Genomic DNA, 27388 nt, shown 5'->3' on the forward strand with positions numbered 1-27388 from the left:
CTCGGAGCCTTACACCAGCCGGCTCCTGCTCCTCCCAAGGCGGGATGAGAAACCTACGGAGCCTGAGCAACCCAGGGAAGGGGAAGGGATGTGAGCCAGGCCCGAGGAAGTTCCTATTTTCCTCCCCTTTTTGCAGCCTTTCCTGATTGAACAGGGGCAATGGGTTGAGTTCATCAAAGGGAAAGCGGGGGCTGAGGCTCCAAGGGTGGCCTTTTCTGAGGAAAAGTGTATGACAAAGCCAGCAAGGAGGCTCCTGGACTTGTCTTTGCACCCCAAGAAGCTCCAGAGCAAAAGGAGTGTTTTATCCACCCACTGCAGTGCTGCCGTGTCTGAGGTGGAACAGGGAGCAGTGGCTGCAGAGGACAGGAAATTTGTCACCTCCTTTTGGAACTGTGAGAGCGATCAGATTGGCAGAATATCACAGAACAGTGTTATTTATCCTGGAATTAAGCAGGACTACCAGAGAAAATACCTCACAAGGCTTTTAATTTTGCCTGGGCAGAGGCTCTCTCCCTTCCATCAGCTCTGGGATAGATGGGATACAAACAGATCCTGAGCTGAGATTTCGGTGAGGGATGTGGTACAAGGATGCTGTCAGTGCACACAGAGCCCTTCACCCTTGAAAAATGGCCCTCTCCACCTCATAAGATACACTTCCAAACTGGCCTCACCCAACCCCTTTGCTGCCAGGCTCACCATCAGCATTATGAAATGGTTTCACCCAGGCCAGAGACCAACTTGGCTTCCTGGGTCAGGGAATGGGAAATGGGGAAAGGTCCAACAGCAGCTGCCAGAGCTTTGGAGTCTGATCCAATTACCCAGTGCAGGGATGTCTGTCCTCTCCAAAACCCTGCCAGAATAAAAACTGCTGTGGAACAGCTTAGATGGAACTGCTCTGCAAAATATTAAAGATGAGACCTAATGACTGGACCTAATTAGTGCAACAGTAACACTTGGGAAGGGGCTGCACTGAAAGCAACATGGGCAGCAGGTCGAGAGAGGGGATTCCGCCCCTTTGCTCTGCTCTGGTGAGACCCACCAGCAGAGCTGCCTCCAGCTCTGCAGTCCAACAGCAGAAGGATGTGGAGCTCCTGGAGCAAGTCCAGAGGAGGCCATGGAGATGCTCCAAGGGCTGGAGCTCCTCTGCTCTGGAGACAGGCTGAGAGAGCTGGGTGTGTTCACCTGGTGAAGAGAAGGCTCCAGGGAAACCTTAGATCCCCTTCCAGTGCCTAAAGGGGCTCCAGGAGAGCTAGAGAGGGACTTTGGACAAGGGCCTGGAGGGACAGGACAAGGGGAAATGGATTTAAACTGATAGAGGGCAGGGTTAGATGGGGTATTGGGAAAAAATTCTTGGCTGTGAGGATGGTGAGATCCTGGCACAGGTTGCCAGAGATGCTGTGGCTGCTTCACTCTGAGAAGTATTCAAGGCTGGACAAGACTTGGAACAACCTGAGGTAGTGGAAGGTGTCCCTGCCCATGGGATGACCTGTAGGTCCATTCCAACTCAAACTGTTCTGTGGTTCTGTGAAACAAGTATGCCTGGACTCTGATTTAAAGCCAGTGGGAACCTCTTTTACCCCTCTGGGAAAAGACAATTGAAAAGATTCTCCAGATTGCAGCTGTTTAGATCTTGCAGGCAAGTGGCAGTGAGCTCCAGGCAATAATGCTGACAAGTGCTCTCTTCTCTGCTGTCAAATGAAAGGAACCTGCAGCCACAACCTCTGTTCTGGCAGCCTTTCCCAGGCTGGACATGGAGGGAGGGAAAATGGATGTGCTTCAAGCCCCAGGCAGTTTTGCTTCATCTCCTGATGGAGAGGAGCACCCAGGGCTTCCTACTCCACTGCCAGCCTGGAGATGCCCCATGGCTGGAGATTTGGAGCGTGTCCCTGCAGAATTTTAGCATCATCCTGAGGACTCAGCACTCTGCAGGATTTTGCAGTCAGTCAGTTCCTACAGTAGTCAAAAGCCACTTTGCTTCCAAGAACTGGGAAAAATTTAAGTTGTCCTAATTTTTACCAAGTTGAAGTAACTCTGAAGCCCAGAAAACAGGACATGAACCAAGCCCTCCTGTTAGATCTGCCTGACTTGACTTCATTCACCCAGCAGCTTTTAAACCTCTTTGGTTTGAACCAAGAAACCCATCCACAGCCTGATACACTTTGTCTGCCAGGACTGGAACATGTCTCCAAAATCCAGGTTCTGATGAACTGGCATTTTCTGACAAGAAACTGCTTCATTAACAAATTCCCCATCAGCTCTTGCTGCAAGTATTTGAGCCAGCTCAGCTCATCTGCTGTTTCATTTGGAAGGATGACAAATATTAAAAATAATCATCCCAAGGCACATCTCCCCACATTCCTCTTCCCCTGCAGCCCTGACATCTCCTCCTCGCTCCCTTGGTCCTTCTAAACACATTTGGGGAGGCAGAAATGGGTTCATTTGCTGAATTAATTAATGGCCAGACAGTGGATTTGTGGGAGCAGGAGTATCTCACTGTTCCTCACTCCCATCCTCTCAAACCCTTTGTTCTATTGCCTTCCATGCCACGCTTGGACCTCTCCTGAATTTCCCCTCATAGAATGTTATTGCCAGAAATTTGTGATCAGAATCTTTCACCCAAATCACAGCAAGGAACTCACAAGGATCTTCAAGTCTAATCCCAGGCAGTTCTCCATCCCATGGCCAGCCCCAGCCAGAGCTGAGGAATGCCAGCAGTGGGAGGAAGCACCAGGCCAGCCTCTCTTAGGGATAAACATAGGACATCCTATTTAGGATTGTGTCTCCACAATTCCTCTCATGGAAAATCTGTAGTTATCTAAGAAGTGAAGGGAAAGATGAAAAAATAATCAAAAGGAGACAGGAAGACCCCTGTGGAAAATGAAAGCTCTGAAATCTTTCACAAGAGGTTGTCAGGGAGAAAAACAAACAAACACAAACACACGAGCACACCTCGATCCACGCCATCCCCAGATATTTTTGATCACTGAGCCTTGGAAACATCCTCTGTCCACCAGGAGTTGATGGGATTTTTAAGGGACCTGGCCCCAGCCCTGTACCCTTCCCAGGCTGCAAAATGAACTGAGGACTCTGCAGCCTGAACTGAAACACTTCATCGTGGAGGAAATGGTGGTGGAGCTGCTGGAGCGGAAACAGGAGGAGCACGAGCCAAAAAAAAGTCTCATGTCCCAGCCTGGCCAGAGCCTCCAAAGCACAGAGCGTGGTCACACTCCTGTCCTTCTCCTAAAGCCTTTATACCACTAGAGTGGAGTTATCCTGTGATGGCCTTGCTGCTTTGAAGCAGAATTTGTGGCAGTGACTGAGCATCAATCACCCATGGGCTGAAGGACACCATGTCTGGTACATTAAGCCCCAAGACCACTCTTTGTCTGCAGAAATCACCCAGGACTTTGGAAGACACTCAAGCTTTACACTGAGTAAAGGGCCAGAAAAGTCTCTTTGCAGCAAGGTAAAGCCCAGATAATTCTGTCCCAAAACAGTGGCTGTGAGTCAACACAACCCTGAAAACCACAGGAGTTCTGTAGGACCACACAGCTTTGTTATACACTGAATATTTTGGGGAGTTCTTGCATAATTTCAGTGTTGCAAGTCTTTAAGATGCTCTATCAGGCTTTTGTCAAGTGAACATGAGTGCTAAAAAAGCCTTTTTTAAAACAAAAAGTAAGTAGATCAGAAGTTTAGGTTTGTCTGAATTTAGAGGGGAATCTCAGGTCCATAAAAAGGACAGATTAAAGCTACCAGATGGACAATTCCACCTTGACTCCACAAGGAGACCACCCTCGTGGTTCAGAGGGTTGAAGGAGCTTCACCATCTCCCTCCAGGGCTGAAGGAGCTTCCCCATCTCCCTCCAGGGCTGAAGGACCTTCCCCATCTCCCTCCAGGGTTGAAGGAGCTTCACCATCTCCCTCCAGGGACGAAAGAGCTTCCCCATCTCCCTCCAGGGCTGAAGGAGCTTCACCATCTCCCTCCAGGGATGAAGGAGCTTCCCCATCTCCCTCCAGGGATGAAGGAGCTTCCCCATCTCCCTCCAGGGCTGAAGGAGCTTCCCCATCTCCCTCCAGGGATGAAAGAGCTTCCCCATCTCCCTCCAGGGATGAAGGAGCTTCACCATCTCCCTCCAGGGATGAGGGAGCTTCCCCATTTCCCTCCAGGGTTGAAGGAGCTTCACCATCTCCCTCCAGGGATGAAGGAGCTTCCCCATTTCCCTCCAGGGTTGAAGGAGCTTCCCCATCTCCCTTCAGGGCTGAAGGAGCTTCCCCATCTCCCTCCAGGGATGAAAGAGCTTCACCATCTCCTTCCAGGGCTGAAGGAGCTTCACCATCTCCCTCCAGGGCTGAAGGCTGGAGCCATGAATTGACTCCAGCTGTGAAGCTGTTGGCAAGGTGGTGAGGAGGAGACCTTTGGAGAAGCCAACACTGGGAGCTGCTTGGCCAAAGCATCTGCTTTGGTCTTGAGGGCTGAACTGTCACACTGCAGCAGCCCTTCCTGGGGACATGACCTCTTTTCTCCAGCCCTGCCACCGAGCTGCTGCTCACCAATGAGGATGTTTGGCAACAGATTTATTCATTAAGACAGAGCAAAAGTTCCTCCCCATGCTTTCCACCCCAGAAAGATGAATCATCTCTGGCTGGCTTTTCCTGGAGGACTTCACTCCAGACAACTTGAGGAGGAGTGAGGACATGAGCCCCCAAGACAGGAACTGATCTTTATTCAGCCTGATGGCTTGTCTACACCGAGGTACTCAGAAAAATTAATCTAAAATTAAAAGGAGCTATGATTTCAGAGTGGATTAGTCCAAGTGCACACAACCCACCAGGTGGCCACTCTCGTTCAGCTTTAAATCAGTCTTTATTTAATTTAGCCAAAATGAAGTAGGTTAAATCAAATTAAAGTCTTCTCAGCTCTGAAAGCTGACAAGAGGGAGCTGATGAAGTTTGAGAAAGTTAATCCAGGAGAAATGTGGTGATGGCCTCCCAAAACCAAACTCCCAAATGTGGCACTGACCAAACACCAGGGATGGAGCACACTTACCTCCCTGGTTGAGGTTGGCCTTTTCTGATTCCTGGACATGTGGAAAGCTCTGATTGATGCCAGATTTGATGTCACATCATAGAATCATAGATTAGTTTGGGCTGGAAGGGATTGTTTAAAAGCCATCTCGTCCAACCCCCTGCAATGAGCAGGGAAATCTTCAACCAGATCAGGTTGCTCAGAGCCCTGTCCAGTCCAACCTGGCCTTGAATGTTTCCAGGGAAGGGGCATCCATGAACTCTCTGAGCAAACTGTGCCAGCATCTCACCACCCTTATCATAACAAATATCTCCCTTAGATCTCACCTTCATTGACCCTTGTTCACTTTAAAACCATCACCTCTAACCCTATGGCAACAGATTCTGCTCACGAGTTTGTCCCCATCTTTCTTACAAGTACAGAAAGGCTACAACCAAGTCTCCCTGGAACTCAATGTTGCTCAGTTTTTGGCATGGAGAAAGGCAGGACATTAAGAAGACAGTGGACAGACCACACCACAGCTGGGAGCACAGGGCAGCAAGCACTGGGGTCCCTCCACCGTCTTCTAGGACAGGATGGACCAGAGGACAGAGGGGCAAGGTGGGCTCACCAGTACAGGCTTGCTGAATGGCGCAGGGAGATCACAGAATCCCAGACTATTCTGAGTTGGAAGGGACCAACAAGGATCATCTATTCCAACTCTAAAGTCAATGGCCCACACAGGGGATTGAACCCATGGCCTTGGCATTATTATAACCAAGTTTTAACCAAAGATGTGCTCTCCTCTCCAGCTGGCTGGGGTCATATTTGGGTTCATGCTGAGCCACGTTGGGATGGAGCTGGCCCTGAGCTGCTCATGCTGCCAGCTGAACCCTCTCCAGCTGGTGGGCCCTGGGGGAAAGTTGTCACATCTGATGTTACTCAAGCTGGTGCTGTGCATTGGTGATGTGTCTACACCTTCTCCATGGGAGATGAGGCCCAGAGCTCCTGTGGGGAGGTTCTGCAGCCAAAAGCCCCCCCTTTTCATGAGTATCACACTACATTTGCAATGAGGGAGAGGACAGAGTGGCTGGAGAGCAGCCAGGCAGGGACCTGGGGGGACTGAGGGACAGGAAGCTCAACAGGAGCCACCAGTGTGCCCAGGTGGCCAAGAAGGCCAATGGGATCCTGGCCTGGATCAAAACTAGCGTGGCCAGCAGGCCCAGGGCAGTGACCCTTCCCCTGGACTCCGCCTTGGGGAGGCCACATCTTGAGTGTTGTGTTCAGTTCTGGGCCCCTCAGCTGAGGAAAGAGCTTGAGGGGCTGGAGTGGGGCCAGAGAAGAGCAACGAGGCTGGAGAAGGGGAGCTGTGGGGAGAGGCTGAGGGAGCTGGGGGTGTTCAGCCTGGAGAAGAGGAGGCTCAGAGGTGACCTCAGCACTGTCTAGAACTACCAGAAGGGAAGTTCTGGCCAGGTGGGCGTTGGTCTCTTCTCCCAGGCACTCAGCAATAGGGCAAGGGGGCACGATGGGCTCAAGCTCTGACAGGGGAAATTGAAGTTGGAGATCAGAAAGAAATTCTTTGCAGAGAGAGTGCTCAGGGATTGGAATGGGCTGCCCAGAGAGGGGGTGGATTCCCCATCCCTGGAGGTTTTTAACCTGAGATTGGCCGTAGCACTGAGTGCCATGACCTGGTAAAGGGACTGGAGTTGGACCAAGGATTGGACTTGATGATCTTGGAGGTCTTTTCCAACCCAATTTATTCTATGATTCTATGAATATGCCCTGTCTTGTGGTGGGGGCTCTTCCTAAAGAAAAAGATTCAACCCCAAACCCAAATAGGGACTATTGGTTTCTCTGGGATATCATGGCCCAGCAAAGCCAGACCACAGAGGGCCATTAAGGCTGGCATTAGCAGCAGGGATCTAAAGCCCAAACTTGTGCCATCAAAACTGAGGATGTCTTCCTCAGCTGGAGGCTCACACTTGTTGCAGGCTCAGCCTGGAGCAGGTCCAACCTGCTGCCCCAAAGGTCAGAAATCAAGAGTAGATACTTGAAAACCAAAGGAATAAAGAGACCTCAGCCTGGTCACAGGCAGCTTCAGCTCAAGGAGGCACAAAAAGAATGGAGACGGGTGACTGGAAGGTCAGTTTGTGCTGGCACAGCCCTGCTGTGGTGTTGCAACACACTGTCTCCTGCTTCTTGCACCTCCCTTTCCTCTCCACCTCTCCTGAAGATTTACAGCAGGAATCAGCCTCACTCCACAGCCTCAGCCTGCTCCTGCCACCCAGGTTTTCAGTGGGGAGGTTTCCAGCCCCCAGGGCCATGCTTGGGCAGGACTCAGAGGCTGCTTGCCCACCTCGAGGGCAGAAAGGGCCAGCGGAAAAGAGATGGTGAGCACACGATAAGACCCAAAGCCTCACCCTCCTTTGTGTGCCCAGCACCTTTGGTGAGTCACAGGTCAGCCCAAATCCATGCCCTCCAGCCAGAAACTTTATTTTTGACCTTTTTGGGGTCGTGAGTCACGTTGCTTCTCCCAGATCAGCTCACACATCACCCACCATCAAGCCAGGATGAACCCAAAGATGACAAGCTGAAATGTTTTGGACTGGATGATCCTTATGGGTCTCTTCCAGCTTGAGATATTCTATGATTCTGTGATCTTTGGTCCATCCAGGCTCAAAGGTGATGTGATGTGATGGACTGAATGACACAATTGATGCTAAGTGACAGAGGAACCACATCCAACAGGCACTGGTGACCTCCTCAAGCATCCCAGCCTCTCTAAGTAAACTTCTGGGTGATTCCTACTTCAATACTCACTCCTTGGTGAGGATTTGCTGTGCTGGGGACAGGTTCCTCTGCAGGCACATCTGGGACACCTGCAGACCTTCACCAACATAAGAGCTGCCCCCACACATCCCTCCCTTCATGTTTTGCAGAAGATGGATGTCAGGATCCATCCCTCCACCACGAGCAGCCCCCCATGACCTTGGCTGGCCAAGGTTACTGAACCAGCATCCCAGAGATTTCCTGTTAATGCCGTGAGGAGAACTCCACATTTCCTTGGGATCCTTTGTGTGTCAGTGCTATTTTGGGCCCCACCTTTTTTTTCATTTCGGTTCCACACCCTCACCTCCCACAGGGTGGGGTCTTCCTGGATAACTGGGAGCTCTCTCTATATATAGACCTGTGTGTACATATAGACCTACATATATTTATGTAGCTGGGGCTGCAAGTTGAGCCTTCGGGCACTGACTGGACACGAGGACTTGGCAGGAGGCTCAGTGCTATTCTTTAGGTGGGGAGAGCCTAGGAAGGGAAGGACACAGCTAACCCTCCCTCCTATTCAAACCTATTTAAAGACTGTCTGGCACTGAGTTTCTTTCCCACCAAACAGCTCCAGTGACGGTCTGGCTTTACAGGCTGCGTAATCTGATCAACTTCCATTGTTGGCAAATTTGTAATTGCCTCATTACTTAACTCCCCTGAAACAGTTGTACTTACAGAAAAAAAAAGAATATCCATCTCAGGTTCTTGTTATTGTTGTTGTTGTTTTGTTTTATTTTGTTTTTCAGGAGCACTGGGACTCAGTTTCTATTTGAAGAACTTGTGTCCTTCAACAGCCCCTGCTGTTCCACTCCTTGAAATAATACACATGATCACAGGAATCACTGATTAAAGGCAAAAAGCAATGACCTTTTCCAGTGATGTCCCAATGGAAGGTCCTCCAGCACGGCATATTTATTACTCAGTGGCCTTTTACTGAGAGCAACACAGGAAGTGCTCAAGACCAGCTTGGATGGGGTTTGAGCAACCTGGTCTAGGGGAAGGTGTCCTTGGTCATGGCCAGGGAGTGGAACAAGAAGATATTTAAGGTCCCTTCCAGTCCAAACAATTCTATGATTCTGTGTTCTAGGATTTACCCTCAGAGAGGAAGGATGCTCCTGGATGTGCTGGCTCATGCCCTTGCTCAGCCACAACTCTCCAAAACAAACTTCCTTCCACTTCTTAACCTCTCCCTGCCTCAGTTTCCCCATCTCTAAATGCAAGAGTGGACAGTTTTTGGATAGAGGGGTCTTCACTTACAGGCTGATCCAGCACCTTTCTCTCCAGGGCCCCAACCTTGGTGAGGTGCCAGAGCAATACAAATAATTACTAATAGTAAATCCCATGGGAGTCTATTACATTCTGGTTCAACTTCCTCCCAAACAATTGCTCCTCTTCCTTGCTTTGTATGTTCTTCAAAAGAAGCGGCTGCTGTGCTTCAGGGCTGGGACAAACATACACCCAGCATTCCTGCTCAGCTGGGCCTGGCAGCAAAAGGGAGATAAATCTGATGTAAGACAATCACATTGAGGGCAGGAAAAAAAAATTGAGGGTTTAATGGGAATGGCAACGTAGCAGCACGAAATAGTGTTTATCCTGAGAGGTCACTTGGGGCGCATTTCTTCACTATTTTCTGGATGATCTTGCTCAGAATGGCAATAGGAGCAAGAAATGTTGACAGCAGGAGTGCCCACTGGTCTCAGGGCTCAAAGCATCTTCATTCAGAGAGTGGTGAAGGTCCTGGCACTGCAGGTGCACTCAGTTGAGGGAAGCAGAAACTGAGTGTGGACAGTGCCAGTGCTGGGACATGTCCCTGCTTTCTGTCTACCCCGCACCACCCGAAAGGTGCATAAAGGGAAAGATGACCCACAAATGGGAAGAAAAATGCCCCTGGCCCACAGCCAGAGGACCACATTGTCCTTGTAGGGTGTACAGAGTATGGGAGCACCCCAGTGCTATAGGTTTAGGTACAATATCAAACTCCTGGAGGGAGCTGGGAACCCAAAAGATCCAGTGTCCAGCAAAAGATGGGATGGTGGTTTGAGCTGGGTCAACTTAGAGCAGAGTGGGTTTTGTCTGGGCTCTCTTGAGGTCCTTGAGTCCTCATTCAGACAGCTTGCTCTGAAACACATGGTGGGATGTCCCTGAGGAGGTTTTCCCATTGCCAGGACCAGGAATTCAGGCCTACACAGCAAGCAGCAAAGTGGAGAAGGAAGAAAGGTCTCGCTTATTAATCGGCCAACTGGCCTGACTTGATGCTGACAAAGAACAATGCCTATTTTGCTCACCCCTTCCAAGATGGAGCCTGCAAAGGCTTTAATTAGTCAATTAAATGTGGCTTTGTCATAGGAGATGAGACACAACCGGGATCAGCCAGCTGGGTTCTTGGCTGCTGAATGACATTGTCTTTCCAGCCCAATGACCTCATTGTTATGACTCAATAGGGGAACAATGTTGTCCACCCAGCAGCCCAGCAAGGAGTGAGATTCCTGCATGGTTACAGCTGAGCAGAAGAGCATGGGAAGTTGTGGGATGTCACTGGGATGGGGATCCAATGCTTTGCTCTCGGTGGGTTTTGATGGCGTGGCTGCGTGCTGAGAAACTCCAGCAAAAAATATAATATATAATATAAATGTACCAGGCAACAGTGGCTATACCCACCTCCCCAAACATCCTTGACATCTCCCTGACACCAAAATATCTCCCTGCCACCAAAGCCCTTCTCTCCAGGGCATTGCCTGGGGGTTGTGCCACAGGGCAGGCCATGGCAGGGCAAGGGAAGGGAGCAAAGGAAACAGGAAGGAAGAAGGAGCTGCATCCCCTCCCTGCTGTTAATCATCCTCCTCTTTCTCCTGAGAGCAGCCAGCAGGTCTGTAAACACCAGGCTGAGTTTCCACCTTGGAGAGGATGCATGGAGGTGACCAGCAGCTCTGGGTGCAGGAGGAGGATGTGGGGCTGGCCTGGAGGATAATATTCAAATTCCTCTGCTCAGACAGCACAGACAGATCCTGCTTTTGGCTCAGCAGTGAAACTCTGACGTGTCAGCTTGGACATTTCCTTTAGAAAACTGAGCTGGATTCATGGTGGGGCTGGGGATGGGAAGAGAGGGCATGGACTGCAGGTCAGCTCTGTGATGGGACCCACAGAAGGGCATCAGCAGAGCAGAGGAGGGAAACCAAATGCACCCCCTCTTTGGGGATGTGCTACCCCTGCCATGTCTGCAAGTGATCCCTTGGCAAATCAAAGCTGGATTTGCTGCAAAAACTACCCTATGAGAGACAAGAAAACAGCTCCCCTGATTGTGGAAAGGCAGAAGAGACAACTGAAAAATCCACACACAGGTTTCAAATGCACATTTGGAGAAGCAAAATCAGCTGTGCAAAAAGAGCCTCCTGTTGCCCTGAGCCTCATCTCATCCTGACATCTCTGGAAATTATTTTCTGGGCAAATTATTTCCTTGGTTTCACTAAGAAACCAAGCCCTGAGCCTGCAGACCATGGAGGCAAGAAAGAGCTGAGCCATCAAAAGCAAACAACGACTTCTAGCAATGCTTACTGATAGTTCTCCATAACTGATTGTTGATTGCTTTAAATTCTCAGTAATTGATTGCTTTAAATAATTAATAACTCATAAGCCTACCTACTGCAGACACTGCTCTCTGGTGCAGGCAAGTTCCTGGCCACTGTTTGCTGGCACAGAATCACACCATGGTTTGGGTTGAAAGCAACCCTGAAGATCATCCAGTCCAACCCTCCTGCCACGGTCAGGGACACTTTCCACTAGATCAGGTTGCTCCAAGCCCCATCCAACCAGGCCTTGGATTGCTCTGCTTGTCCATCACCAGTTCCTTTCAGCACCCAGACCTCTCTTTGTGGGCCACAGTGTTGCTGATGAGAGGCTGAAATGATGCAAAACAAGAGCAGCAAGTCCTTTGTCCAGCAAACTTTTGCACAGCACAGTGGTGAAATAAAAAGGGCACATGTGCTGGAAGTCAGGCACTGGATTGTGGGACAGTGGGTGATGGAGCAGATGGACAAGTCCTGTGTTGCTGTAGGATTTGGATCAGATCTCCCAAATGGGAGCAAAACACTGTTGGAAAAAAGCAAGACGTGGAGCAAATTCTCATCTTGCAAACATCCCAACGTGTGGAGGGCAGCACACAAGTGTGATGGAGATGAGGACATTTGTGTGTTGGACCCTCACCCCTGGGAAGATGGCTCAATCCAAATCCAACCAGCTCCAAAAATTGATCTTTACACCTATAAACCAACATTATTCCTAATCTGTATTATCAAGGAGAGAGCTCCTCCTTTCCCCACTCTGGGTAGTTCCATGGCAACAGCTATAGCTTGAAGAGACTGGGACAATTTACAGCTTGTTGGCTTTGGGAAGTCCTGAGAGGTCCATCAAGTTCCTGTAACAAACCATTCCCTGCCTTTTGCAAGGAGAAATATGGGAAATCTGCCCACAGGCACCTCACACACATCTGTGTTGCTTAAAACAGGAGCTGAGAGATCTGAGGGTCTTTCTCTGCCTCTATGAAACAAATCCCTGCATCAGGAGTACTTATTACTTCAGACACAGCCTGTGAGCACCTGGTCTTGTCAGATTAGGGGAGAGGAACAATCTTATCACCCTTTTTCCCTCTTGCCCCTCAATGGGGTGAGTGGCTCTGCTCAGAGCCAAAATCCTTGCAGAGACAGCTCATGGGCTGCACTTTTCTCACCCTTCCCTTCCCTGAGCCCCCTCAGTGTGATGAGCCTCAGCCTTCAGAATGAGAAAAAAAAAATAAAACTCAATCCCAATTCTCCTACAGAAGTTTCCTCCTGTTTGTCCTACTCACCCATCCACTTTATCAACCCTCTCCCTCCAACGTCTCCAGGGTACCAATTTTCCGAGCCAAGCCAGAGATAAACCCGTCCCCCAAACCTGCTTCTGAGCTGGATTAAAAGGAAAGCCTCCCTAAAAGGCCAGCTGGGCTGTTGTTTGCAGGCTCGGGGCAGCCCCTGCTCCCAGGGAAAGCAGCTTTCCATCCATCCATCCCTCCCTCCATCCCTGCCGGCATCGCCGCTGTCACCGCCCGCCCAGCGAGCGCCCTCCTAATCAGATCGCGGCGCTCCTGCCAGACACCAAAACGCTCCCACGGAGGACAAAGAGTGGAGCTGCCACCCTCATCCTCCGGCTCAAACACAAACACAGCCCCGGAATAGCCGGCATTCCTTCGGGATGGCCGGCCCCCAAGTGCTTCTCGGCAAACCCGCGAGGCACAAGCAGCTTCTTTTGGTGGTTTCCAGATTTTTTTTTTATTATTTTTTTTCCCAGTTTTTTATGGGGTCTGTTAAGTGGGATTTTTCTGCATGAGAGCACAGAGAGAGTCGTGCTCTGTGGGATCTCAGCAGGCACCACTCCAAAATACACCCACTCTCCACAGGATCCCCTCCCAATTTTCTCACCAATAATCATCTTGCTGGGGCTCTCCAGCCATCCTGAGGCCTATCCAGTTGTCCACACCATGTCCTGAAATGCTGGAAGATTCTACACTGGCCAAGGAGAGCAAGCAGAGGGTTCTGCAGGAGCTCCTGCTGGGGCAGAGATGCTGATGAGATGCAGGAATCTCCACTTCTGATGTGACCAGGGGAAAGAGAGCCCTGTTTCCTTGGAGTTTCCTGTGCCAACAAAACTCCTTGAAAACCCCCCAACTTTTACCCTGTCATGGGTAAAAATTTTACTCTCTCAGCTACCCATGGCCAGATTCAAAAAAAAGTTGGATTTTTTTAAAGTAGTAAAACAATCTCTTTCACTTTTCAGCCCATTGGTTTGGATTTCTGTGTCTCACTCCCTAATCCTCTGTAAAGGGCATTCATAAAGGACCACACAATGTACATGTTGACCATGAGGTCCCCTATTTCTCCTCCCACCAGTCCACCTTACTTCTTCTTGTGCCATTTATTTTGCCATAATAAAAGCTTTTTTCCCGCCAACTCAGCTCCTGTAAATCACCCCCAGAAACTGAAGCCATGAGTTGGAGAAACCTGAAATGGGGAATGCAGACAGTGGTGGGTGACAAGCTTTGTGCCTCGTTGTGCAGCCCACAGTGGTGGTTGTTTTGGTCATCCTTTCCCTCACTGGGAATTGCTTGACACCACCCCATCCACCACTGACCTTCTCCTGGTTGGAAAACTTCACAGAAAATAAGATTTGGGGTAAAATGATAAATTATAGGCCAGGTTTTGAGAACCACTCGCCATGGAAGAGCCTCTCAGGAGCAAGGCCATCATGGGGTATTGCTGCTCCCAACATCCTGAGAGGGATTTGGGTTAATGAAATGCAGAGTGAGGGCTGCAGGGTCGTGCTGAGGGTCTGTTAGTGCATCCTCCCCTCTGCCTTAAGCTGGGGTTAATTGCAGCTTATCAGAGAACTTTATCAGCCTAGACTGACCCTGTTGTAGCAGGAACAGAAGGTCCATGTCACTGGCAGTGCTGACATGCAGAGCAGTGATGGGAGGAGTGGGAATCACAATCTCCTCAAGATCATTTTATTTTATTTATTTCCCTGTGATTGTTGCCTTAAATGGCAAAGTTTTATTTATCAAGCGTGCTGGAGAAAATGCTCTCATGTTGAATCAGCAGGAGATGCATCAAAACAGGCTGGATGAGGAGATCCAGGCTCTACCAGGCTTTGTGGAATTGTCTATGAATAGTGTTTTACTTTGGAAAGAAGAGGGGGAATTCAGGTTATCATTGCCATCCTCACCCAAATGCCATGAGAGCCACACACTGGGGATGGATGGAGGTCCACCAGGACCTGCTTGGCTACATTGCTCTCCTGGATACAAGGATTGTCCCAAACTGGGCTTGTCCTACTGGGAATGGGTGTGCACACTGTGATTGGCCACAATCCATCAAGGCAAAATCTCTTCCTAATTTGTAAAAGGCCAAAGTTTAAAAAATAAAAAGGAATATTGAATCTATTGCAGTGAGACTAAACCCAACCAGGACACTTGGGGAACTCGGATTTTCTCACACCAAACAGGACTGGATTGGGATGTGAGACAAAAACTGGGCAGTCAGTTAAAGCAAGCCTTGTTAATTCTTGCTTCTCCTTCCTTTAATTGCCTTCTGCCCACATTATGGGCAGATATCCAGGGGATCCAGACATTCAGCATGAGGTTCTTCTGCCTCCAGTTAGATAGTCAAAACTCACCCAAATAAACCTCAGCTACCCATTCAAGTTCCCTCTGCAGCTCAAGGACAGACACATCCAGCTGCTCCATCCACAGTTAATTCCAAGCTGGAAAACAACTGGAAACTGGCTCTGAAAAATAAAATTGTTTCCTCTCCCGTTTTAAACAGTAAAAGTGGATTTTAAGAGAACAACTCCTGTTTATTCAAAACCCTCAAGGGACACCAAACTATTCATTTCAGTCACTAAATCCCATCACAGATTGACACCCAAGATTTGCTGAGTGAATTGCTCAGCACTGAACTCCCAAGTATGTTGAAAAGTTGATGCATTAGGGAACCAGGCCCTGGGTTGTTTGATGTAACTTAAAGGAATTTTAAATGCTGTTTTGCATCTATCAGTTTAACTGCAATTTCCTCTACAAGCAACGAGTGATTTCCACCAATAAACCCAAAATTAGTTTTATTCATCATTACCAAGGAAGACTTTGGAGATGCATAAATTAGAAATCAAGATAAAGAGGCATCAGGCTATAAAATTACTTAAACAAATACGTGCAGAGTGTGTCAACCTGGCTGGAAAACAGTTGAAAGGCAAGAAAGGGCTGTAAATCTCCAAGTTTTACAATGAGGAGAATCAGCCCTGCTCAAGGGCTATAGCTATGAATTGTAAATGAAAAACATGATTAAAATCAAATCATTCAAATTCCAGCTTTCTCCTGCCGTATTTTAAGTCGTGATTAAAATTCATAATTTAAGCCACATCCATTTAAATCAAAGTGCCCTGCCATAAAATGAGGTTTTGAACCCTTTGTGAGGCTTTAATGAGGAAAAAAAAGATCTTTCTCCTGTTGAATGCAGTTAATGGGGATTTATTGGTGCCATTCATGGGCAGAAACTATCTGAGAAGCCTAAAAAATCACACAGACTGAGAGCCTTGAGGGCTTTTTTTAGCCATCTGGGAATATTTTAAGGAAACACAATAATTTTCTGTAATAGGCCGTTGTATTAATCCCTAAATTTTCTTTTTCCTCAATATCCCACATGATTGTTTGGGAAAATTTATTCCTTATGTCTGAGAGGTTGGCACCTCTCATGGCCTTCTTGGCATGGGAGTTATTCCAAGTGATGGTGGGCTGAGATTAACTCCTGCAAAACGGGCTCAAGGGGGGGATTTTTGCTTTCCAGCTTCACAGCCCATGTGATGCCGTGTCCCATTTTGATTGTGATTTGCCTTGGTTGTCTCTCAGTTGGATGAGGTTTTTCTGGGAGCCTCAGAGTTGCTGGTTCATCCCATTTGCAACACTCACATCCCAGCTTTTCGTTGCCACATGGGATTTTGGGGGGCTTATGGCATTTGCTGTGATTTTTGGGAGGGAGTGTCGACTTGCTGGAAGGCAGGAGGGCTCTGCAGAGGGACCTGGATAGACTGGAGGGATGGGCTGATTCCAATGGGATGAAGTTCAACAAGGCCAAGTGCCGGGTCCTGCCCTTTGGCCACCCCAACCCCTGCAGCGCTCCAGGCTGGGCACAGAGTGGCTGGAGAGCAGCCAGGCAGAGGGACCTGGGGGGACTGAGGGACAGGAAGCTCAACAGGAGCCACCAGTGTGCCCAGGTGGCCAAGAAGGCCAATGGAATCCTGGCCTGGATCCAAACTAGCGTGGCCAGCAGGCCCAGGGCAGTGACCCTTCCCCTGGACTCTGCCTTGGGGAGGCCACACCTTGAGTGTTGTGTTCAGTTCTGGGCCCCTCAGTTGAGGAAAGAGCTTGAGGGGCTGGAGCGGGGCCAGAGAAGAGCAACGAGGCTGGAGAAGGGACTGGAGCACAAGTGCTGTGGGGAGAGGCTGAGGGAGCTGGGGGTGTTTAGCCTGGAGAAGAGGAGGCTCAGAGGTGACCTCAGCACTGTCTGGAACTGCCTGAAGGGAAGTTCTGGCCAGGTGGGGCTTGGTCTCTTCTCCCAGGCACTCAGCAATAGGACAAGGGGGCACGATGGGCTCAAGCTCTGCCAGGGGAAATTAAAGTTGAAGATGAGAAAGAAATTCTTTGCAGAGAGAGTGCTCAGGCATTGGAATGGGCTGCCCAGAGAGGGGGTGGATTCCCCATCCCTGGAGGTTTTTCAGCTGAGCTTGGCCGTGGCACTGAGTGCCATGATCTGGTAAAGGGACTGGAGTTGGACCAAGGGTTGGACTTGATGATCTCGGAGGTCTTTTCCAACCCAATCCATTCTATGATTCTGTGATTCCTGTGCCCTCAGGAGGAGGGAGTGGAGAGGACAAGCACTTCATGGCTTTATGTCCCACCAGCTCAGGGGCCTGAGCCCACATTGAAAATGAAACCCACATCAGAAGGAAACAAATTACAAAAAAAGGAACACAAAGCACAAGGGGGCTGTTTTGTGCTCTTAGTGCACGTTGCTACTTTGTGCAATTTGCCAAGAGAAACCCATGGGAGCAAACTTCTATTTATTTATTTGTTATTTTTTATTCATTGAGGCTCCAAAACCAAATCAGGTCACCAGCTGAGAGTGATGGCTGAAAAAATGCATTAATGAGAAGGTTTTGAGCAGGGCAATCACAGCCTGGTTTGAGGGTGCTCCTTATTATCTGACCCAGTGCCTGGTAGAAAACTTGCTCCCCTTACCTGCGCTTTAAACATTTCTTCTGTTGCTTAATAAATTAGAAATGGCCAACCAGGACAATTTTATTGCTTATTTAGTATAAATATATATTGATTACTTGATGCTATCCCAGTCCAACCACTGCTAACCAGATCCATGCTGGCACAGAGCATCTCTTTAACTCTGCTCTGCTCTTTCTCACAGTCAAAGCTCACACTATCTTGATAAGCAGCATGTAATAGTCACCCTGAGAGCTTTCCACTTCCCTCAGCCTGCAGGAGTATCATTTAAGTTTTCCTTTTTTTTTCCCCCATTTGCCTACATGGTGGAATGTCTTATCTCACCCTCCTGCCTTTAGACTCCAGGGAGAAGGGAGGGAAAAAAAGTGGTCTTTGCTATTAGGTTTCAAAGGAGGACTTTTTCAAAGATTTTCTCCAAATCTGTCTCAAGAGCCCTTTGTCAAAGTTAGAAATCTGGCATTTTTCTCTTTGCAGGCATCTAACAGAAGCCACTTGGAATAAATGTCTGACAAGGTTGTCTCCTCATTTCTCCACAATGGATTTAATATATATTTAAGTACTACAGCTCAATAACTCTAAGCCAATTTCTACCTCCTCCTCCAGCTAAACTTGCTACAATCAATTAAGGCTGCAAGAGAAAATTTCAGCCTTTGCCATTAATAACTAAGGCCTTATTCTTCCACTGCAAAATGACCTTCCTTCTCCCTCTCACCACTCTCATGAGCCATGTGGCCTCAGACCAAAGCTGCCTGCACACAGAGTTTGTAGGACAGAGGAAAAGGCTCTGGATTAATCCAATTTTTATTAAGGATATTAAGAATATGAGCTGGACCTCAAAGCAACCTCTAAAATGGGACCAACTCAGAAATAAAAAAAATTCCCTTTTCCGTTTTGGTGGAGGTTTAAACACAGATCCCACCTGCCTATTTCTGTCATCTGTACCTGTCATCAAACACAGATTTGAGTTTTAAACCCAAGGTTCATATTCTTACTGGCCTTTTCATTTTGCAGCCTTTGGGGTGTACTCCTGACCCACCACCCAGTTCTTCCAGATCCTGAAACGCACCTTTTTTTGATGATGTTTTTAAGCACATACAGAGAGTTTTCTACAACATCAGGGACATGATGTGGTCCTTGGAGTGTCTGTGCAGGGTCAGGAGCTGGACTCAATGACCCTGATGGGTCCCCTACAGCTCACTGTATTCTATGATTCTATGGTAAGTGTTTCCAGGAGCAGATCTGGGATATTTTTGGTGCGACATCAGATCCTGTTGAGGAGCATATATGGAAACAAACATTTCTAGAGGACAAATCATCCCAAGACACATTGAAATTGCCTTCAGAAGATGCAGCTGAATTAAAGGACAACCCTAAACACCTTGGATAAGTATCAGAACCTACATGGCATTACCCTTAGCAGGAGGAAAATGCAATTTGTCCGCAACTACAGAAGAGTTGGCAATCCTGGGACTCCCAGTTTTCCCTTCACCCCCAGGTCAGCTCATCCCCGCTTGCCCACACCAGAACCCATTCCCTTTCTGCTGCCACCCAACCCCAGCACTACACCAAGACACTGAACCTTGGACATTATGCACAATCCAAGCCATTCTGAAAGCCAAACCTCAGCCTGGCAAGCTGCCTTCCCTCAGCTGCTTTGTTGTGGATGCACAGCTAAAAGCAGGTGTTTCAGCCCAAAATAAAGGCTCACTCCCCTTTCTTCCCCCCTTCTGCTCTTAGCTGGGCACTGAGGCATCACACTGAGTTAATTTTAACAAGTTGTTTGCATTCTCCCTGTCTCCTTGCAATACTTTGTCACCGAAGTGTCACCGGTGTCTGCTGAGCGCGCCTGGCCCGCGGCCAACGAGCTGCGAGACACAAGTTATTTACGGGACAGAAAAGGTGCCTGCGACACGCAGAGCAGCAGGAGCTGCAGAGATGCAAAGATTTGCAAAACAGACACATTTAGAGATGGGAAAACCTTCATCAGCAAGACCTGGGACCCAACAAGCCAATGAGCGATGGAGGATGTTGATGCCTTTGGAGTTTGGAGCAACTTCACTCCGAGTCTTGAAGGAGAGAGGGTTTGTTTCTCTTTAGGGTTGACGGGGCATCCCAACATTTTCTGGTTCCAAATGGATTTTACAGAATCACTGAATAGTCTGATTTGGAGGAGATCCAAAAGGATCATCTAATCCAGCTCCTGGCCCTGCACTGGACAGCCCCAAGAATCCCACCATGTGCCCAAGAGAATTGTCCAAACACTTCTTGAACTCTGACAGGCTTGGTGCCATGACCACTTCCATGGGGAGCAGTACTTGGTACCAAAGGCTGACTCTGTGAGACACCAGGGCTCAATTCAAGTGAACATGTGAATGCAACCCTCAAAAAGGTCATCCCAAAGAACCCACACTGAGCTCTGCACTCCCAGAAGGCAGTAATGTCACTACTGATATTTTCCAAGACTCGCCCAGACACTCACCATTTATGGCACTATTTGCAATCCAAAGCCAGCAGGTACCTTGAAACAGGCTTGAAGTAACCTCAGCCTTCCTCAGAGGGTGTTGAGACACTGGCACAGGCTGCCTAGAGAAGCAGTGGATGCCCTATCCCTGGAAGTGTCCAAGGCCAGGTTGGACGGGGCTTGGAGCAACTTGGGATAGTGGAAGGTGTCCCTGCCCATGGCAGGGAGTGGAACTGGATGGTATTTAATGGCTCTTCTCACCCAGACCATTCTGTGATTCTGTGATGAATCCATCCCTCTCCCTTGGCTGCGGAAGGAGGTGAGGACACAGATACTCATCACTTGAAAGTCCACCTTGAAGAAAAATGCCACTGCATCAGGTGGCCTCAGATGGTCACATGGAAAAGGAGTAGCAACCAGCAGTGCAGTCACCAGCTCCTCCTGTATCCCAGCTCCAAATTTACTGCATGTCATGACAAAAGCCCTCTAATTGTGGCCTGAGCTTTCTGCCCTTGCAGCATCACGAGGTTGCTTCTGGCCATGGAAAGCTGTTGCTGCATTGCAGCCTCCTGCTCAAAAGGACTTCATGCAATCATGAAGGCTGGAAAAGAGGTCTAAAATCATTGAGTCCAACCATTAACCTGACACTGTCAGCTCCACCACAAAACCATGTCCTTAAGCACCACATCTGCACATGTTCTGGACAGTTCTCAATGCTATTTGTACTGCAGCAGCCTCAGCTGAGAGAATCTCCCCATCCCTGACCACTCTCCACCAAACAGCACAGAGTTTAAGCAAACACATGTAAAATAGAGACAGAAACACCACCACAATCAGGCCTTAAACAGCATTTCAGCTCTTCTGTTCATACCATATGACATAGGATTTTTATATAGTAATAAGGAAGATCATATTTTTCTTCCCAGCTCAACCTCCTTAGACAGGGCTGTTTAGGATAAAAATTAACATGTTTTTGGACAGTCTCAATGCTTAGGCAGTTCTAAACTGGAGCTGTGATATGGGCAGAGCACATCCCTCCTGCCTCTACCCAGTTTTAAGTGGATCTGTGCATTCCTCAAGGATCTCCAGAGCAAAACACCAGGAGGTTTCAGCCCAGTTCTACAACAAATACACAATTAAAGCCATAAAACCTGATGAAGCTCAGACAAACTATTCCCAAACCTCCAAAATAATGAAGCAACAGAAGAAACCCACACTCACTACTCTGGGTTGTGGACACCATCACACCAGGCAATGCAAGGAAGAAAACAGGGATTTTTTTTTTTTTTGGTTAAGCCCCAATGGCAGACAGGGAAGGTTTGGAGGGAGATGGTGGCACATCCCCAAACCCCACCATGCAGCTGGACCTGCAAGACCCTCATGCAGAATCAGGCTTGAGCCTGGCTGTCTCACAAACTGCAAGGGAAAGACTTGCTGGATTTGTTTGGCAATTCCAACTCTCTGCAGAGTGGAGGATTCAGCAAAGCCCTGGGGGCAGCAGTGGACAGAGCACAGGTAGCTGGAGAACAACAAATGCCACATGACTGTGCATTGCATAGAGTGAAAAAAAAAAAAGGCAAAAGCAAGGTTTGCTCTCTGTGAAGGAAAGGGCAGGCATTGCAAGAATTCAGAAACAACATCCTCAGGTGGAGATGGGCCAGTTATGGAAGAAGCTGAGCACGTAAACAGGTTTTGCACAAGGAAGTTGGCAGGAGCGTGTGAATCTCTTCAGAGGGTTGGTGACATTTCACGTGCCTGCACATGGGGAATGGACCAAACTGGGCCACCCAGATTCCTGCAGAGTTCAAACCCTCTCCTGGAGTTCACCCCTCAGAGCTGAGGGTGATTGTTGGTCATGCAACATGTTGGGCTGGGAGCAGGACTGAGGGTGAGGTGGATACTCAGGCTCACCACCTGCGTGTTTCTGTGTCTGTCACTCCCCATCAGCTCAGCAGTGGGGAGGGAGGAATTTCTGTGCATCCAGAGGTGGATTTGCTACGTGCTTGGCCCTGCTACTGCCTGGACCACCTGGAGATGAAGCTGAAGGCATCTTGAACCCCATAGCACAGAGCAGCTCAGCTGGATGTTACAGCAGGATCACACCTGCTCAGAGCATCACCCTGTAACAAGGATGAAACCCCACTCACCCCATCCTCCCCAGCCCTGCAGAGCATCAGAGAGGGGGCTCTGGATGCTGCAGTGAGTCCCTGGGGACGGAGCAAAGGGGTCACCCAGAACAGCATCACGGAGAAGGCGGCAAAATTTATGGTACCTAAACCCCAACAGCTCCTCTCTGCTCTCAAAGGGGCACAGCACAGCCAGAGGGATCCCCACTAGCTACAACCAACCTCCTCCACTGCCATGGCCTGAGCCCCAAACCACCCCAGAACTCATGTTGACAGGCTTAGGCCTTTTGAAGAGTGCAGAGGGGAAGCAAAAATATGTGATTTATAAGGTAAATAATAAGAAAGTGCAAGCCCAGCCTCCCTCTAAATGCTGAGAGTAGATATTTCCAGCTGGTCTCCCATCACCACCATGAATGATCACCAGCCTCCCTGTTCTAAGCCTTCAGAGCAACTCTCTGGAATTAAATCAGTATATTGCATGGTTCTAGGTCCTTTCATCCAGAGATCTTCAAATGATTTACAATTAATTCTTTGATTAAGCCTCTCAAAGGGACCCCGGGGGGGGGGGGTGTCACTGTTACTGTATCTGCTTTGCCAAGGGGGAATCGAAACCATCGCGCTGCTAAAACAGCCTGTAAAAATGTTGCAAAAATATTATCAAAGTTCCTCCAGCAGCAAAAGCACTAAGAAGAGACTCCGCTTCAGTGCTGATTCTAAAACCCTCAGGTGAACCATTTTTTTCTCCTCCTGGAGACATGGCCCCAAATTGCCTCCTCCTGCCTCTCCAGGATTAGTATTCAGTGGATAAAATGTTTGGTTTGTTGTTTTTTTTTTTTTAATGCACATCTTTGACAGCTTGTCTTTAACAAACACGAACTCCCAGTACCAGGGAACTCCCAGTACCAGGGAGCCAGCCCAGTTTTGGGAAAGGAAAGTGGTGTTTTGGCAACAAGGATTTAAACCCCATCAATCTGTGGTTTGCTTTGAGCCGGGCAAAGGCTTGATCTTCAGTAAAACCCCTTCCTGCCCTTTTTTCTGCCCCCAGGACAGGTTTGAGCTGTGGCTCTTTTGAATCCTCCGTGAATAAAAAGAATTGTTTTTCTCTTCCTGATGCAATTTTGTTATCAGACCCCCCTGTGGGAATCTGAGTTGCAATATGGGGAAAGAGTAAAGAAAACCAAATATCCCACGAAGACGCTGTAAGGGGTGACTGAGCCACTCGCTGGCTGGTTGAATTTAAAGATATTTGCCTTGTTTGCTGCACCTCTTGTTCACACTGACTGTGCCTTGTCTGAGGTTGATTTTATTCTGATTCAAGCAGGGAAATAAGGGGGAATCTCTGCAGAATCAGGGGGTTGGGATGACACACACCTAGAAGTCAGTATTTCTAGCGAAGCAGCTCTACCCAAAAGAGGAGCTTTAACAAACTTCAGCAACCTTGGGCTGGTTCTGCTCTGCCCCACACACAGAGGTTGTCACCTCCCAAAAACACGCTCCAAAACCCCAACTTCCCACTCACCCACCCATTTCACATCCCATTTAAAGAGAGCAGATCACGCAGGCTCCACCTCAAATATTATTTCGTGATACCCAAAATCTTACAGTTACACTTATGAACTCAATTTGTTCCCATTTAAGGAAGGGTAAAAAAGGATTAATTTTAGGTTTGAATAACTCAGATGATTACAGATATACAAGCCCTGGAGTTAAGCAATGCTAGAACTCTGAGCCCAAACACCCAACAAACAGGGATGCCTATTTTGGCCCCTAAGGAAGAAAAACCTGGTGCCAGTATCCAGGGAGCAACATAAAAGCATCTCTAAGGAGCTTATTTCAAAACTTAAGGGCAGCAACGAATAGCAGGAAACACTGTTTTGAAGGATTGAATCAACTAATTTCTGAGAAAGATGTAATAGGATCACTTGAGAGTGTTATGGAAACAGGTCCCCCCACCATCCTCCCACTAAAATCCTGGTTTGTCCCGATCCCAGTGTGTTTATTGCCCCTTTCTGAAAAACAAAACAAAACCTTCTGAGAAGGCAAAGTCAGCTAAACTCAACTGCATTCTGGCCAGCACAAGAAAAACTGCATTAACAGCTCCTACTTTATGCCAATATTAATGACACTCAGGCTTTCTGAGCTTTAATGGGAAGAGAAATCTCTCTGAAAAAGCCCACACTGGCAGCAGGGAGAGATGGGGGTTCACACCTGCTCACCCACCAAACTCCAGCACTGTGAGCTCCAGGAGAGAAACAGGAAAAAAACAGGCAGGCAGAGATTTCAGCCAGACCTCTGGGAATCCACCCCCCGGTTAAATCCCCAGGGCCCTGCCTCCACTTGTGCTTTTACCTCCGGAGCCTCCTCCAGCTTTTGTTACCTTGAATAAAAGCACATTCAGCTCAGCAGAGGCTCTTCTGGGAGACAGGAGTTGTAGCAAGATTTCACTTTCTCCTACTTTATTTTATATTTTATTTTATTTCATTTTATTTTAATTTATTTCATTTTCCACCTCCCTTGTCTTCCCTGATTATGTAGAAAAAATATCCCACTTCTCCCCTGGTTTTATTCACTCCCCAAAGAACCAGTGCGTGTCTTTCCCCTGCTACTTTTCCATGTGGGTTTTTTTGCCACCTTTCCAACAAAACACCCCACCAAAGAACCAAACCGACCTCTCCATCACCCACCTCACCCTGAATCCCAGCACCGTCACAGGCACTGTTTCCACACCCAAACCTCCCCGGCATGACACATCCCGCACGGCCCCACAGCTGCCCCACAGCGAAGGATCTCCAGTTTAACCTTCTGCCAACTCCTGCATCAACTTCCACCGGGGAATTGCTGTCTCCCCCCGCACCACTCCTTTCCCACGCCATCTCCTCGATGAGGGGTGATGGCTCATGTTCCATACGTGCAGCACCTGGAGCGCTGGACCACTGCAAGAACAGCCGTACCAAGCCGAACCCAAGGTCCCCCTTCTTCGGTGGGACCCCAAAACATCGCTCCCCCAACATCCCAAATGCCCGGGCAGGGGCTTTGGAAGCGAGATGCGGGAGGGAAGCGCGGCTGGTTTGGCTCATCCCGCTGCAGAACGAACCAGCATTGCGGCTCCTGAGCCCTAAGTTGCGCTGCCGCGGAGGGCTGGATGTGCTCGGGTTTTAGATAACCGGGGTGATAAGCCGGATTCAGGAGGCGGGTGGGCACTCAGCATCCCCCCGGCTCTTTTTCCGCCCTTTCTGCCAAACTCGCCAATAGTGACGAGAAAAACGGAGGGAGGCGAGGCGGCGAGGGATGCTTGAAGGTGGGGAAGAAAGCGCGGCGAGGGCAGAAAGCGGGGAGGGAGGAGGCACTTACCGAGCAGCAGCAGCAGCAGCGGGAGCAGCGGCAGCAGCCCCGGAGCCCGCATGGTGCTTCCCGGCCGTCCCGCCGCGGCTCCCGGCGCTCAATCCCGGCGGGGCGGGCGGGCGAGCGATGCCCTCCCTCCCCCGGCCACTGCCCTCCCACCCCCAGCCACTGTCTGCCCTCCCTCCCCTCCCTTCCCCGGCCCCGGCCCCGGCTCCCCCTTCTCCCGTTGCCGGAGGAGGTGCGGAGCGGCCCCGACCCGCCCCCGCCTCCGCCCCCGGTGCGGAGGGAGCGAGCGCGGTGGGATAGGGATGGGGATGGGGATGGGGATGGGGATGGGGATGGGGATGGAGCCGGGGGATGAGGAGCGGGAGGATCCACCTGCGGAGGGGATGTGGGGTTGCGTTAGGATAGGGGTACGGGGGGGGATTTGGAGGTTTCTTTAGGATGGGGATGTGGAGGATTCGGGGTTCTCAACTGCATGGGGGGACTTGGGGATTTACTTGGAGTTGGGAGGCTGGGGAGGATTTAGGGGGGTTGTTGGGATCGGGATTTGGGGTTCTCCACTGCACAAGGGGATTTGGGGGTTTTGTTGGAGTTCAGAGGCTGGAGAGGATTTAGGGATTTCATTGGGATAGGGGTATTGGGGGGATTTGGGGTTTCAGCTGCATGGTGGGATTTCAGATTTTGTTGGGATTGGGATTTGGGGTTCTCTACTGCACAGGGGGATTTGGGGGTTTTATTGGAGATGGGAAGTTGGGGAGGATTTGGGGATTTCATTGAGATTGGGATTGGGGGGATTTGGGATTCTCTATTGCACAGGGGAATTTGGGGGGTTTATTGGAGATGGGAGGTTGGGGAGGATTTGGGGGTTTTATTGGGATGGGGGTGTGGGGGAGATTTGGGGTTCTCAATTGCACAGGGGGATTTGGAGGTTTATTGGAGATGGAAAGCTGGGGAGGATTTGGGGGTTTTGTTTGGATTGGGTTGTGGAGGGATTAGGGGTTTCCTTAGGATGAGGGTGTGGGGGGGGACTTGGGGTTCTCAACTTCATTGGGGTTTCATTGGGATGGGGATTTGGGGGAATTTGGAGTTCTCAACTCATTGGGATGGGGACTTGGTTTTGTTGGTTTTGGGAGGTTGGGGAGGATTTGGGGGATTTGTTGGAATGGGGAAGTGGGGGGATTTGAGGTTTCCTTAGCATGGGAGTCTGGGGGGATTTGGAGTTCTCAACTGTATGGATGGTTTCACTGGAGTTGGGAGGTTGGAGAGGATTTGGGGGTTTCATTTGTATTGGGATTGGATATCAGAAAAAACTTCTTTGCAGAGAGAGTGCTCAGGCATTGGAATGGGCTGCCCAGAGAGGGGGTGGATTCCCCATCCCTGGAGGTTTTTCAACTGAGCTTGGCCGTGGCACTGAGTGCCATGATCTGGTAAAGGGACTAGAGTTGGACCAAGGGTTGGACTTGATGATCTCAAAGGTCTTTTCCAACCCAATCCATTCTATGATTCTATAATTTGAGGGGGATTTGGGGTTCTCAACTACATGGGGGGATTTGGGAGTTTCATTGGAGTTGGGGCTTGGGGGTGAATTTGGAGTTCCACCTCCATGAGGGGATTTGGGATTTTAGTCACCGTGGGAGATCTGGGGAGGATTTGGGTGTTTCATAAAAATTGGGAGGTTGGGAGGAATTTGGGAGGGGCCTTGAGGTTCTTAACTGAGTGGAGCCTTGTGGGGTTTTCACTGGGTTTGAACTGGGTTTGGGGTTTTCTCCAGAATGAGGACTTGGGGGCATTTAGTGTTTTTAACT

General features: G+C 49.2%; 1 protein-coding gene across 2 annotated transcripts in view; it reads right to left on the bottom strand.

Moving 5' to 3' along the window:
• Positions 1-25713, bottom strand: part of PODXL (podocalyxin like) — a 51317-nt gene extending 25604 nt beyond the window's left edge. For both annotated transcript variants that reach the window (XM_071552880.1, XM_071552879.1), the window contains exon 1: positions 25590-25713. In XM_071552880.1, the coding sequence (XP_071408981.1) occupies positions 25590-25641 (52 nt within the window). In that variant the 5' untranslated portion in view covers positions 25642-25713. The remainder of the gene's footprint in view (positions 1-25589) is intronic.
• Between the last annotated feature and the right edge of the window lie 1675 nt (positions 25714-27388).

Source organism: Pithys albifrons, chromosome 3, assembly GCF_047495875.1.
Source record: "Pithys albifrons albifrons isolate INPA30051 chromosome 3, PitAlb_v1, whole genome shotgun sequence".
Classification (NCBI taxonomy): Eukaryota; Metazoa; Chordata; class Aves; order Passeriformes; family Thamnophilidae; genus Pithys; species Pithys albifrons.